This window comes from Ursus americanus, chromosome 6, assembly GCF_024610735.1.
Source record: "Ursus americanus isolate L20-20 chromosome 6, mUrsAme1.1.p, whole genome shotgun sequence".
Lineage (NCBI taxonomy): Eukaryota > Metazoa > Chordata > Mammalia > Carnivora > Ursidae > Ursus > Ursus americanus.
Genome location: NC_142132.1, coordinates 63,088,404 through 63,100,975, shown reverse-complemented (window position 1 = coordinate 63,100,975; position 12,572 = coordinate 63,088,404). Strand labels below are relative to the sequence as shown.

At 39.7% G+C, this 12,572-nt stretch overlaps 1 protein-coding gene across 6 annotated transcripts in view; it reads right to left on the bottom strand.

Moving 5' to 3' along the window:
- ANK3 (ankyrin 3) overlaps positions 1-12,572 on the bottom strand; it is a 349,011-nt gene that overhangs the window by 116,316 nt on the left and 220,123 nt on the right. For 4 of the 6 annotated variants that reach the window (XM_087863095.1, XM_087863094.1, XM_087863091.1 and 1 more), the window contains exons 19-23: positions 7,644-7,742; positions 7,453-7,551; positions 6,820-6,915; positions 2,056-2,128; positions 1,828-1,890 (exon numbers count right to left, since the gene is read on the bottom strand). In XM_087863095.1, coding sequence (XP_087719221.1) covers positions 1,828-1,890; positions 2,056-2,128; positions 6,820-6,915; positions 7,453-7,551; positions 7,644-7,742 — 430 coding nt within the window. The remainder of the gene's footprint in view (positions 1-1,827; positions 1,891-2,055; positions 2,129-6,819; positions 6,916-7,452; positions 7,552-7,643; positions 7,743-12,572) is intronic. The other 2 variants (XM_087863096.1, XM_087863093.1) reach the window with 1 other exon arrangement.

Below are 12,572 nucleotides of genomic sequence, written 5' to 3'. Positions count from 1 at the left end.
TGTTTATTAATTTCAAATTCCCAAGCTGAGATAAATCCATAAGGAATCACTGTCATTTCTAGTTAAATGGCTAGATGAATGATCTTTAAATTAAATGATTCAAAATTTCTCCTTTTTAGGAAATCATTTGGTTATTCACGTATATAAAGCTGTTATATAGCTTGGCCTCTCATCAATGCAACTATTTTGGGTATTCTGTCCAAAACTAGCAAATTTTTAGGTCTGTGATTGTCATATTTCATTAAATTGCATTTGAAAATATACTTTTGATATGTTTTGTGTGCGTACACACAAACATTTTCCTTTTGTCTTTTGCACATAAGAAATTACTCTGCAAACTTTATATAAGAAGTCATTAAAATATAATATGCCAGCAAGGCATATTATTCTTAAAGTCCTAAAGATGATATAAATATCCAATTGCGGATAAAACATTAGTAAATACATAGCTGATGATTTAGGCATAAGGAAAGAAAAATTAGTAAAAACCTTTAACGTTTATCAAAACAACATTTACGAACAATGAGACAGCTCTGTCCAGGTTCCTCAATGACCACCAAGGGGTTAGCTGTTCTGGGTATGCATTCTCCGGCCAGAGCACAGTTCCAGTAGGCATTCACGGGAATCCAAAAAAGTCGAAGTGACTTTGGATTATGCAGGCTTCCCACTATTTAGATGTTCATTTAAATTTGTGCGACTCAAAGGAGAAACCAATAATTAAAATAGGGAAAATTACCTCAACACAGAGAAAGACTAACAACATTGAGTCTGATCTGTGAGAAAAATACACGAGAGGTGGCACACAGAGGGAGCGAGAAGATAGATGCCATTTGGGAGAGTCAGGTGGTGCAAGAAAAAAACATAAATATACTAGAGCTTCTCTAAGTACACATTTCCTTACTCCAGCAAAACTCCGAAATTTGCCATCTTTATAATATTTATTCTCTGTAAAGATGCTAATTTTCCAACGGAAATTTTGAAGGTCTCATTCATTACTGTATCGACACACCATGAGCGGGTCAAATGCATTGATTTTTTTTTTTTTAATAAAGATTTATTTTTAATTTATTTAAGTGACAGAGAGACAGCCAGCGAGAGAGGGAACACAAGCAGGGGGAGTGGGAGAGGAAGAAGCAGGCTCCCAGCAGAGAAGCCCGATGTGGGGCTCGATCCGGGAACGCCAGGATCACGCCCTGAGCCAAAGGCAGACGCTCAACGACTGCGCCACCCAGGTGCCCCCAAATGCACTGATTTTTAAAATAAGGCAGAAAACAAGTTGTTCCTTTTAAACAAATGAAGTATAGCTACAAGAATTTATATTTTGATCTCTTTCATGAAATCAATATTGAAAATTTATATTCTGAAAGCAATTTTGTTCAGGTTGAGTTTTCATTATTGGTTCAAGTTCAAAAGCTGTTTTTACTCCTAAGCTTAGAGTAAACCTTACAATGAGCATTTAGCTCCTTACCTGTAAGACACCTTCTCTTATTTATTTTAAAACATATTTTAGCTGTAAACATTAATCAGATTTCCTCTTCTAGATTTTCAAATGTAAACAATAAATATCAAATTTCTGCTTAACAGAAACAAACAGAAAGCAATCCATGTCATTAGTGATGCCTGTACTTGCAAGTTGGAAATGGATTCAAGGAGAGGGGCTTTAAAGAGACCACTAATACCAAATATACATCTTTTAAATTGGTACATAAATTAATAATTGGAAGTTAGATGAAGAGTTAGTAACTCAAGGAAGTGTTACATTTTGAAGATAAGAAATGGAAGATAAAGCTGTAGTGAAGTTCCATCACAGTAAAAAGTTACAAATACCTTCTTCAACATCTGAGATATATTCACCATCACTGAGCATTTCAGGGGCGTTGGCTTTACGAACTGCACGATTTAAGTGAACAATGTAAGTGTGTGGAAAATGCATACTCTTTCTACGACAACAAAACACATTAACACTTCTAAAAACATTTTTTGCAATAAACATTCTTCAGGAAACAGATACACAGTCACTCTTAATTATTATGAACACAAAGGTGGTTTTCATACCTTCATCGTCAGACATATCAAGAACTTCATTCATCGTTTCTGGAACATTCATTTTGTGCTTCTCTATGACAGTCTAGTAACAACAACAAAAAAAGCAGTCACTTTAGTATAAGCAGACTGAACATTTTAATGAGACTATTCATTTCTTTCTAAATTAATTAGAACTAATTAATTCAACTATTAATTAATTAATTTTTAAAATTAATATATTATGGGCCTGATGTGCTGAATACCATGGAGCTCCTTCATATAAAATGACATCAAAATCGTCCCTTAGCATTAAGGTCTTCACCATACATACTGCTAAGAAGAAAGATAAGGTGAAAGAATTCTAGTGGTAAAGCAAACCCGCCTAAAAGATGTAGGTTCCTAACGAGGCTTTTCAGAAGAAAAGAGAAGAGAGATACCACCTCTCCTAGTCCATTGTTATACTTTTTCATGGTCTGAGGAACCTGCCACCTCATTCCACTAAAAGTCTTGGCCGAAGACAAGCCAAATGAACAGCGAGCATTGTGCCTTTACTGCTTGCGCCAAGCCAGCCATTAATTTTGTCTTCCCCTTCTAGATGTACATTTTAATTCCTAGAGTATAAAACATTGAGATTGCATAAATTATATTACTGTTGCAACTATGCCATGCAGAAAATATTTTAGAGGTCATGCATTTGCAAGATCATTTTCACCTCCACGCAATTTTAAAGAATTGGATATTACAGAACAAAGGCCTTAGTGAATTTTTTAGCTGCTTTTTGATGACTTTTTACCTGTAGAACTTGTATAAATCCAAAGGACACTGACCACTTGTTAAAAATACTAATGACTTAATGTTTTAGACTTAAAACAAGTCCTCTTCTTCTTTTTTTTTTTTTAAGATTTTATCTATGTATTTGATAGAGAGAGAGAGACAGCCAGTGAGAGAGGCCTCTTCTTATTTTGAGCATATGAAAGGCTAATGGTAAAAGGGAAGATACGTACTTAAATAAGACAACTGAAAAAAAGCTGGGTTGTTAAAACTATGGTACATTTATCATAATTAATGAACCAGTACTCCCATATTACTATTAATTAAAGCCTGTATTTTATTCAGATTAACTTAATTTTTACCAAATGTCCCTTTTGTCTTCTAGGTTCAGGATACCACATTATCTTTACCTGTCATGCCCCCTTTGGCTCCTATGGCTGTGACAGTTTCTCAGACTTGCCATGCTTCTGATGACCTTCACAGTTTATTTATCTATTTATTTATTTTTAAAGATTCCATTTATTTACTTGACAGAGAGAGGGAGAGGGAGAGAGAGAGAGAATGCACACAAGCCAGGGAAGGGGCAGAGAAGCAGATTCCCAGCTAAGCAGGGATTGAGTGGGACTCGATCCCAGTACCCCGGGACCGTGACCTGAGCCAAAGGCAGAGGCTTAAGAGACTGAGCCACCCAGGCCCCGAACTTCACAATTTAGAAGTGAACTGGTCAGGTCTTTTGTAGACTATCCCTCAGTTGGGATTTGTCTCATGTTCTTCTCATGATTAGACTGGGTTCCATGTTTTGGGGAAGAAGACCACAGAGGTAAAGTGCTATTTTCATCACATAGTATCAAGGGTCCATACTATCAACAGGATTTAACAGTGTTGATGTTGCCCTTGGACACCTGGCTGAGGCAGTTTTGTCAGGTTTCCCTACCGTAAAGTTATTTTATTTCCCTCCATGTCCCTTTCCATACTGTTTCCTTTGTAGGGAAGTCACTATACTCAGCCCACACTTAAGCTGTGGGGAGTTACATTCTCTCCTTGAGGGTGAAGTATTTTCATAAATTGTTTGGAATTTTTTGCCTGATTTGCCTCTTCTTCCCTATTTATTCAGTCATTTATCTACATCAATATGGACTCACAGAAACTTATTTTATACTTTGCACTATACTCCAATTCACTCTTTCTTCCTATCTATCTATCTATCTATCTATCTATCTATCTATCTATCTATCATCTATCATCTATCTATCTATCATCTATCTATCTTAAACTGTTCCAGCTTTGGCCACTGGGAACTCTTCCAGTTGACCCCGGTGTCCTTTTGACACAGCCCCATAACTGTGTGTATGCGTGTTGATTTGAGACACTTCCTTACTTTTTGGCACTACAAGATGTTCCGGGGTCATCTTGCATATCTCCTTCCCCAGATCTAGATTCAGCTATTTCTCGAAGAAGCCCTGATTCTCTTTATTACAGAACAGTATTAGAGACCAGTATCTGAGAGATAGATGTCCTCTGTTCTTTGCTAACGAGGGAACTGAGTATTTTAAACAATGCAATTTAAATGCTTAATTCATCTTTTGAATGTCAGCTTCTAGCTCCTCAGTTTTCTACTCTGCTATGATTGTAATGTCCCTAACTCAAGCATCTTTCTCAGAATTGCCACGTCCTACATTGTACTCATGTAAGTTTTTTGAAAAACTGATGTCTGCTTATGGAGTCAGTGGCTGCTGGGGCCCCAGGAAGGGGCCGTGCGGAGGCCCACCCGCCACGGGCTGCACTCTGGTTAGTGTGTTCAAGTCACAGACCCCACCCTGAACTCTGCCGGCCCTCATCTGTGCCGGGTGACATGTGACTGCTGGAGCAGACTGACACAGTGGCATCTCAGCTTGAAGTGAAGTCTCCAATACCACAACGCTGGACTAAGTCTTAGGGGCTTCAGCGGACTCTTTCCTAACCTATGTGAGCACTTCATTCGGTGGAAGCTTCACTTACTTCATTAGGCAAACTGGATCTTTCCTGTTAGCATGAGTCCTATCTTCTCTTGCAGAAATTACCAGCCAACTCAGCGGATGACACTGAGGGATACGGCCTGACTCTCATACACATTGTGTTTTTCACCTGGAACCAGAGCCTCGAAACCCTTCTCAGGCTGTAACTTTACTTCCTCTGTCTTTAACTTTATTTTTCCTTAAGTTTTGTTTTTTGTTTTTTAAAAATATTTTATTTTAAAGAATCTCTACATCCCACATGGGGTTTGGCCCCATAACCCCAAGGTCAAGAGTCTTACACTCTACAAACTGAGCCAGCCAGGAGCCCCTCCTCAAGCATTTTTGATATTCAAGAAACATTCTGAACTTTCCCGATGCGTGAGAAAGTCATTTACATTCAATAAGCAAGATTTATATTTTGAACATATATAGGTTTCAGTTCTCTAACACTGAAAAAGTCGTTTTATATATTTATTGTAGTGATTTCAAATCTTTTATAGTATTTTGACACTTGACCATTCTTTAATACCTTGTCCTTCTCCTTTTTTTCTCACTCTAGAGAAAGCTACATGGAATATCTATAAGATTAAGGTTAATAAACATTATTTGTTTAAACTCTGTTCTTAAGAATTTAGTAACAGATATTAAAATCATGAAATACTCAATATACTACACATATAAAGCAATGTGTAGTAATTTATCTCTATACAAACTACACCTCTAAGTTAGAAACATGCCCTGGTTGATAACCATTGCCCTAGCCCATTACAGCTACTGCTTTCTTTTTTGCAAATTGCATCCTTTCTCTCTTGCAATCAATAGGCTTATTTTTTTTTTTTTTTTTAGCTTTTAAAGCCTGTACATCACCAAATAACTCAACCAGTAGGTTGCTACAGAGTCCCTCAACCCATTTTTTTTTTTAAAGAAGAATGTCTTTGATTTTTTTTTTTAATTTTATTTATTTATTTGACAGAGAGAGAGAGAGAGACAGGGAGAGAGGGAACACAAGCAGGGGGAGTGGAGAGGGAGAAGCAGGCTTCCCACTGATGTGGGGCTCAATCCCTGGACCCTGAGATCATGACACGAGCCGAAGGCAGTCACTTATCGACTGAACCACCCAGGCGCCCCCACCCATTTTCTTTATACGAAGCAGTGTGTATGAGAACCGTTTGCAGATGCTAACTATGCCTCCCTTCACATCGGAAGGTGGTGGATGAGAGAAGGAGGCAGAGCTGATAATTCCCAATGTTCCAGAGTCCTAAATTTACATGGTACGAAGGCAATCTCAGGCATGTGCGTTGAGTCATGGAGTCAGGAATAACCCCAATAAGCCTCTGATATGGTGCAATATCTGCTCTTGATTCCACAGTTACCAAATCCTGATGCAGTTCAAAGGCTCCAGATGGTGCTAATAAGAAATGACTTATCCTAGAGGCTGCAGCTTGTAAAAATGTATCTGACGCCAGTAAGGCCTCCTGGTAAAGATTTATTTATAATTTTAACAAAACATCCTATTGTTTTTCCTATGAAAACTCCAATAGCTGAACGAAAGAGCAGTGAGAGTGGTGGCAAAATCAATTCTGATCCTCTCTCTAATGTTTTATCTTGACACTGTAAAAATGCATGTGTAGTAATGACAACAATGTATCCACTATCATGTGTGAGTTATAACATTTCAAAGAACCAACTTCCTCACATTACCAAAGGTGGATATTAAAATATTTCTGCCTTCATTTCATTAAAAATGTTTTTATATCAAAACAAACAAACACATACGTTTAGCTTTCTATGGAACAAAACACCCTATAGCAACAAATGCAACTTTTAGAAAGGTATTTTTTGTGTTTAGTTTCTCGATATCAGAAATGAGAGCTGCTATGCTGGCTGCCAGCAATGAGGTGACAGCATTTAGAAGCATGGTGCTTAGTCTGTGAATGGGGTAAAGTTGGTTCATCTCCCAAAACCCCCAGAAAACTGACAGCGTGAGAGCTGGCTCTCAGGGTGATGAGGTCCGGCATCTGCTACTTACAGTCGTGGTCATGGTTTCCTCGGTCACCACCTTCAGGGTGTCGACCACTGAGATATAGCCAAGCCTCCGGGCAATGGCTAGGGCAGTGTTCCCATTCTGCAAGAGGGAAATGAGGACAAGGAATTAAGAAAGTCATTCCCCGTTCTCAGTGTCTGTGTGTTTCCACATGTTTCGCCCATACTAAACAGAAGGTGACTGTCTCATTGGTCCCACCCACTGCCATACACAAAACACTATTTCATCAGAGATGCACCTTGCACAAAACCCGCCTAACCTGTTCCCACTCACACAGCAGAGACTTGGCTGCTACACATAGAATCCAAGAGGCTTTTTAACATTCTAAGTCATCAAGGAAACATACATGCTTTTCTTTTTATATTTATATTTCCTACTAGGTGGTAATGGATTTGTAGTTTTTAAGTGTGGAATACTAATCACATCTCTCTCTCTGGACGACTCACAATATAGCTACTGTCCTTTGGCCTGAATTCTACAGAACATTCCATTTACACCTATTAATGAAAGTAAAACAGCGACATTGGTGCACAATGAAAACTGTAAGAAGATTCCAGCATCCAGGTTCATCCCCTCCCTCTTCCCTTAGACTCCCTCTTCCCTTCCCTTCACACTTACCACAGTGAGTTCATTGGGGGAAGCATTGTTCTGAAGCAAGACATTTATTATATGCGTGTGCCCCTGCTGAGCGGCTTGATGTAATGGCGTATACCCATTCTGCAGAAGCAAGATGGAAAAAATGACTCTTAACTTCCTTGGACACAAAATTAACGACTTTGGTGGTGGATACAAAGGGGAAGAGAGTTTACCTTTGTTTTGGCATTAACTTTTGCAGAATGCTGGAGCAGGAAATTAACAATCTTGATGTTTCCATAGTGGCAGCCCACATGTAAAGGTGTGTATCCCATCTGTAATTACATTTTTTGGAAAAGAAACCTCGTAAGTATACTTTCAGTAACAGCTGTCCTAAACAGAAGCAAAAGTATTATTTAACCTGTCTTTTGGACTGGCATAAGTAGTTTTTTTCCCCTACATATATGCCCTCGATATTTCTCAGAGCTCATGTTAGATATAAAAAATAATATGTCACATGTAAGTAGTTATTGGACTTCCCAACGTGCTTTCTCTTGCATCAGCTCATTTTATTCTCACACCAACTTTTCAAGACAGGAAACGAACATGGCACAGTCAACAGCCTGGACACAGTGATTCAGTAGCTTCTTGTCGAGGGACAGGAAGAACGTTGTGTGGACAGATGTGAGCTAGGATTTATTGAACACTCTACTCTCTAAAAGCATAAGATGGAGGGAGAAAAAACCATGAAGTGGCTAAATGATAATGCCAGGTAACAGATGATTATCAGAGCACACGACAGAGATAGGAAGTCAGCAATACTACAGCGAAAGCGGCTGGTGGGAGTTCAGGAGGTCTGAGAAGTGTGAACTTGACCCAGGTATATATGCTGGAGTTAGTCTTCTGCTTACCTAGCTAGCGTCACGTAATTTGAAAACTGATTCAGACAAAGCAGTAAGTTGCTTCCCAAGTTAGTATCCACTGGCCCCTGAGGAACTATAAGTTGTATCTATTAAAAGATATATCTTACATATATATATTTATATATGTATGTGTATAATTATTTTTTAAAATAAGGATATTCCAGATACTTTTCTAGATGGCCCCACTGCAGCAGCAACCACCAGGCGATTTCAGCAGCTACAATTAATTTCTGTGCATGAGGACACTAGCAGCACCAGATTGACAAGGGGAGAGGACTGAGTTTTAAAAACATTTCTCAGTGTGAATGGTGGGGGAGTTGGAATCCATGTGTTCAAGGGTCTGTATCTCATATGTTATGCACTATTGTATCTTTATGGTGACTCTATGCTATGGACAGAATGTTTCTATCCCCCCAAATTCACATGCTGAAACCCCAATCCCCAGTGTGATGGTATTCGGAGATAGGTCTTTGGGAGGTAATTAGGTCATAGGTAATTAGGTGGAACCCTCATGAATGGGATTCATGCCCTTATAGGAAGAGACAGGAGACAGCTTGCCTCTTCTCTGCCCTCTGCCATGTGAAATTACAACAAGAAGGTACGAGATAGCCACCTGCAAACCAGCAAGAGATCCCTCACCAGACAAGGGATCTGCTGGCACTTAGGACTTCCCAACCTTCAGAACGGTGAGAAATGACGGTGTGTCCACTCTCTGGTGTTCTTGTCATAGCAGCCCAAACTGACTAAGACGTGCCAGCAAACGGGTATGTCCAAATTTGAAAAGGGCATGCCCAGACCACAGCTGATTGTGGAAGGTGAAGTCATCTCACCAGGATGTGCAGCCCTAAAGAGCTCTACTCTGGTCAGATTCCGTTCCACAGACCGACCTGGTCAGTGCTGCCCAGACTCCCAGTGCTGGTGCGTGCCAGGAGCGCGTGCGTGAGTCTGATCTCCAGCTCCCGCAGCTGCTCCCGCTCCACGCAGATCCTGTCGAGGGAGCCAGAACTGACTTGCCTCACTTTGCAGGCTTCTTTCTCCATACTAAGGAACTCAGGACGTCGCATTAGGAATCAGAATGCTGCTTAGTGGGGCAGGCATGAAAATAGTTTTCCCCAGTCAGATCTCAGTACAATTAGCTTAACTGAAGTAATATTATTCCCAACTTTCGTGGTATAGGAATAATCCTAAGCTAAAAACATACAGAAAATATTTTAAAAATCTAAATATTAAGAATCTTTTCAGGTTTTCAGGGGGCGCCTGGGTAGCTCAGTCAGTTAAGTCTGCCTTCGGCGCAGGTCATGATCTCGGGCTCCTGGGATCCAGTCCCGGGATCAAGTCCCGCATGGGGCTCCCTGCCCAGCAGGGAATCTGCTTCTTCTTTTGCCCCTCCCCCTGCTTATGTTACCGCTCTGCCAAATAAATAAAATCTTGCAAAAAATAAAAATAAATAAAAATTTTAAAAAAGACACTTTCCAGGTTTTTAGTCAGTGTGCCTGAGCAATGATGCAAGTTTCCAAAGGCTGTTGTGCTACGTGTACTAATTAGATTTTTTTAAAGAAATTGAATTATGTTACGAATCTTAATGTCCAGTTTCTACTCATCCTCATAGCTTTCCATCTCATTCCTAGTAAAACCCTAAGTCATTATAATGGGCTATTAGGACCTGTCTGATATGGTCCCTTCTCTATACCCTCCATGTATTATATCTCTGAGCTCATTCCAACTAACATTTTCCTTGTGTGTTGTACTCGAGGACACTGATCTTCTTGCTGTTCCACAAGCATTAAAGTATATTATTAAAAAATACATGTGCATGGCCAAGACGATTTAGTTGGCATTTAGAGAAACCAAACTGGGTCTCTTCCATTCATCGAGGGCCAGAAAATTCCCACATTAAATGGCACCTTGCACAAATATGCTCAGAGAGATGTGATTTGAGAAATTCTTTCCAACTAGCAGCAATCGATTTTGGAAAGACCGACTATTCTTTCTGAAATGGCTAAGAAATAATCACAGTTCAGCTAACTGAGCAGTCTCTGCCTCTTTTCCCACTGTTGCCTACCTAGACCATCATTACGAGTGGGAGCTGTCCTCTCCTTTAGGCAATACCGAAAGGTTGTATTTGTGAAGGAAGAGCTAACAGGTGCAGGTGCAGTATTCAGGCTAGTGTTTCTGATCTAGGGTGCCACAGGACCATATCTTATTGGGTCATAGTCAGGTGCACCCCCACACAACATGGTTTGAGAGAGAGGGAGCAGGAAATCCACACTTACTCCCCATCTCTTAAAATCTGTGGTTTTCTAGGAGTCCATCCTTGGCTTTCCTTGCACTTTTCCTAGCATAGACTTCCTCAGTGAACACACGCACTCACAGCTATGACTACTCCCTGATTTTATTTATTTCAGGTAAAATTTTTTAAAAAAAATTTTATGTGTTGATGCTATTGCTTTAAAGAACATCTTTCTATTGTCACATGTTATATGAAATAGTACTTGAAAATATGGCAGGTAAAGATCCATGGAAGACTGTAAGATAGTCTCACAAATAGTTTTTCAAAATTTTAGTTCAGTGTAACTAATTGAAATTGAAATTGAAAAGTGCATTTCATAACAGACAGGAATTTTTCCTTTAGAAAATAAACTCTCTGAAAATAAACTCCCAGTATTTAATTTCTTGAAGGTAGTATAGTTGAAAGTCTCAACACACCAAAAGGAAAAAAAAAGTTAACATTTTCTTCCATGGCTTTTTGCTTTACTTTTTACCTCCAAAATCAGTATAGGAATGAATGGGGGCAGAAAAACAAGCAAAACGTCTCAGGTATTATAGAAGAGTCAAAGCGAACGAATGAGTATTTTCAAAATGGTAGGAGAAAAATTAAGTGAATCGCCACCTCTGTCTCTAGTGTAGCCTAATCCCACTTCTGACGCATCTTATAAATTTAACCTCTTCTCTCTCTCCCGGCACCTTCTTCTCAACCAACAAATACATTTACATATTTCCAATCTTAGAAACAAAAACACCTCTTCCAAATATTTGTCTCTTTTCTAGGTCTAGATCCTTCCAAAGCTAAGCTTCTTGAAAGAAGGGATCTTCACTCACTCTTCCCTCCCCACCACTGGCCCCCCCATATTCCAGGGACCTGCTTTCTGATCACCTATGTGCCAATCCAGTGATGTGCTTTCATGCTTCTCTAGCCTGATGCACCCTTCTGATGGTCATTCATGACTTGGCGTCCATGTCATATTCTTTCCTGATCACCTTTGTGAGGCCTGCTTCTACCTCCTTCAGCCACTTTAAAATACCATTGATCCCAGGAGTTTGGGCTTTAATTTCCTCCACGCTGTTTGATCATATCTGCATTCCCAACTTCAATTAATACATCTATTCTGACAACTTGCAAACTGGGATCCTTACCTCCATCCTATAGCCCAGAGCCAAAACTTTAGTTATTTACTGGATTTTCCCACCTAGACAGTACCTAAATCATCTCCTATACAACACGCCCAGTACAGAACTCCTGGGCTTCTTTCCCCAGCTAGCTCCTCCCCTTTATTTCCAGTCTCCTTGAATGGTACCCGTGATCACCCAGTCACAGGGCTCACATCCTTAGATTCATCCTGAATTTCTCACTTTTCCTCGTGTCTTATTGCTCATACTGCTTTACGTATTTCTCCAATTTCTCTCTTGCTCATCAATTTCCCATCTGCCCTGAGTGAAGGCATTCTTTATTCTCCATTTGGACCTTGGCAGTAGCCTTCCAAACTCCTTTGACCAACTCGGTCTCTGCATGGTCTCCTGGGATCTTTCTAAACTGGACGTCTGATCTTAGCACTCTTCTGTTTAAAACCTTCCAAGGTTTTGCAGTGCAAACAGGATAAAAAGCTGAACTGGCTCATCCTGGCACATTAAGGCCCTCCGAAATCTTAATTTTCTAGCAGGACCTTGGAAGATGCCCCCAATTTCTCTTGTTTCTGTGATACTGAACCAGTTATAGCTCGCTTCTACACTCCCCACCTTTACAGAATTCAGTCAATGCCAATACTTCTAAAATTATTTATTTACATATGGGGTCAAAGTCAGGCTTTGTACTGATTAGCTACGTGACCCTGTACAACTAACTACTTTCTGTGCCTCAGTTTCCTCATCTGTAAAATAGGGATACTAATTTCACCCACCTTCTAGGGTAGTTGTAAGGATTAAATCAATTAACAAACGTAAAGAACTTAATACCTGACAGACAGA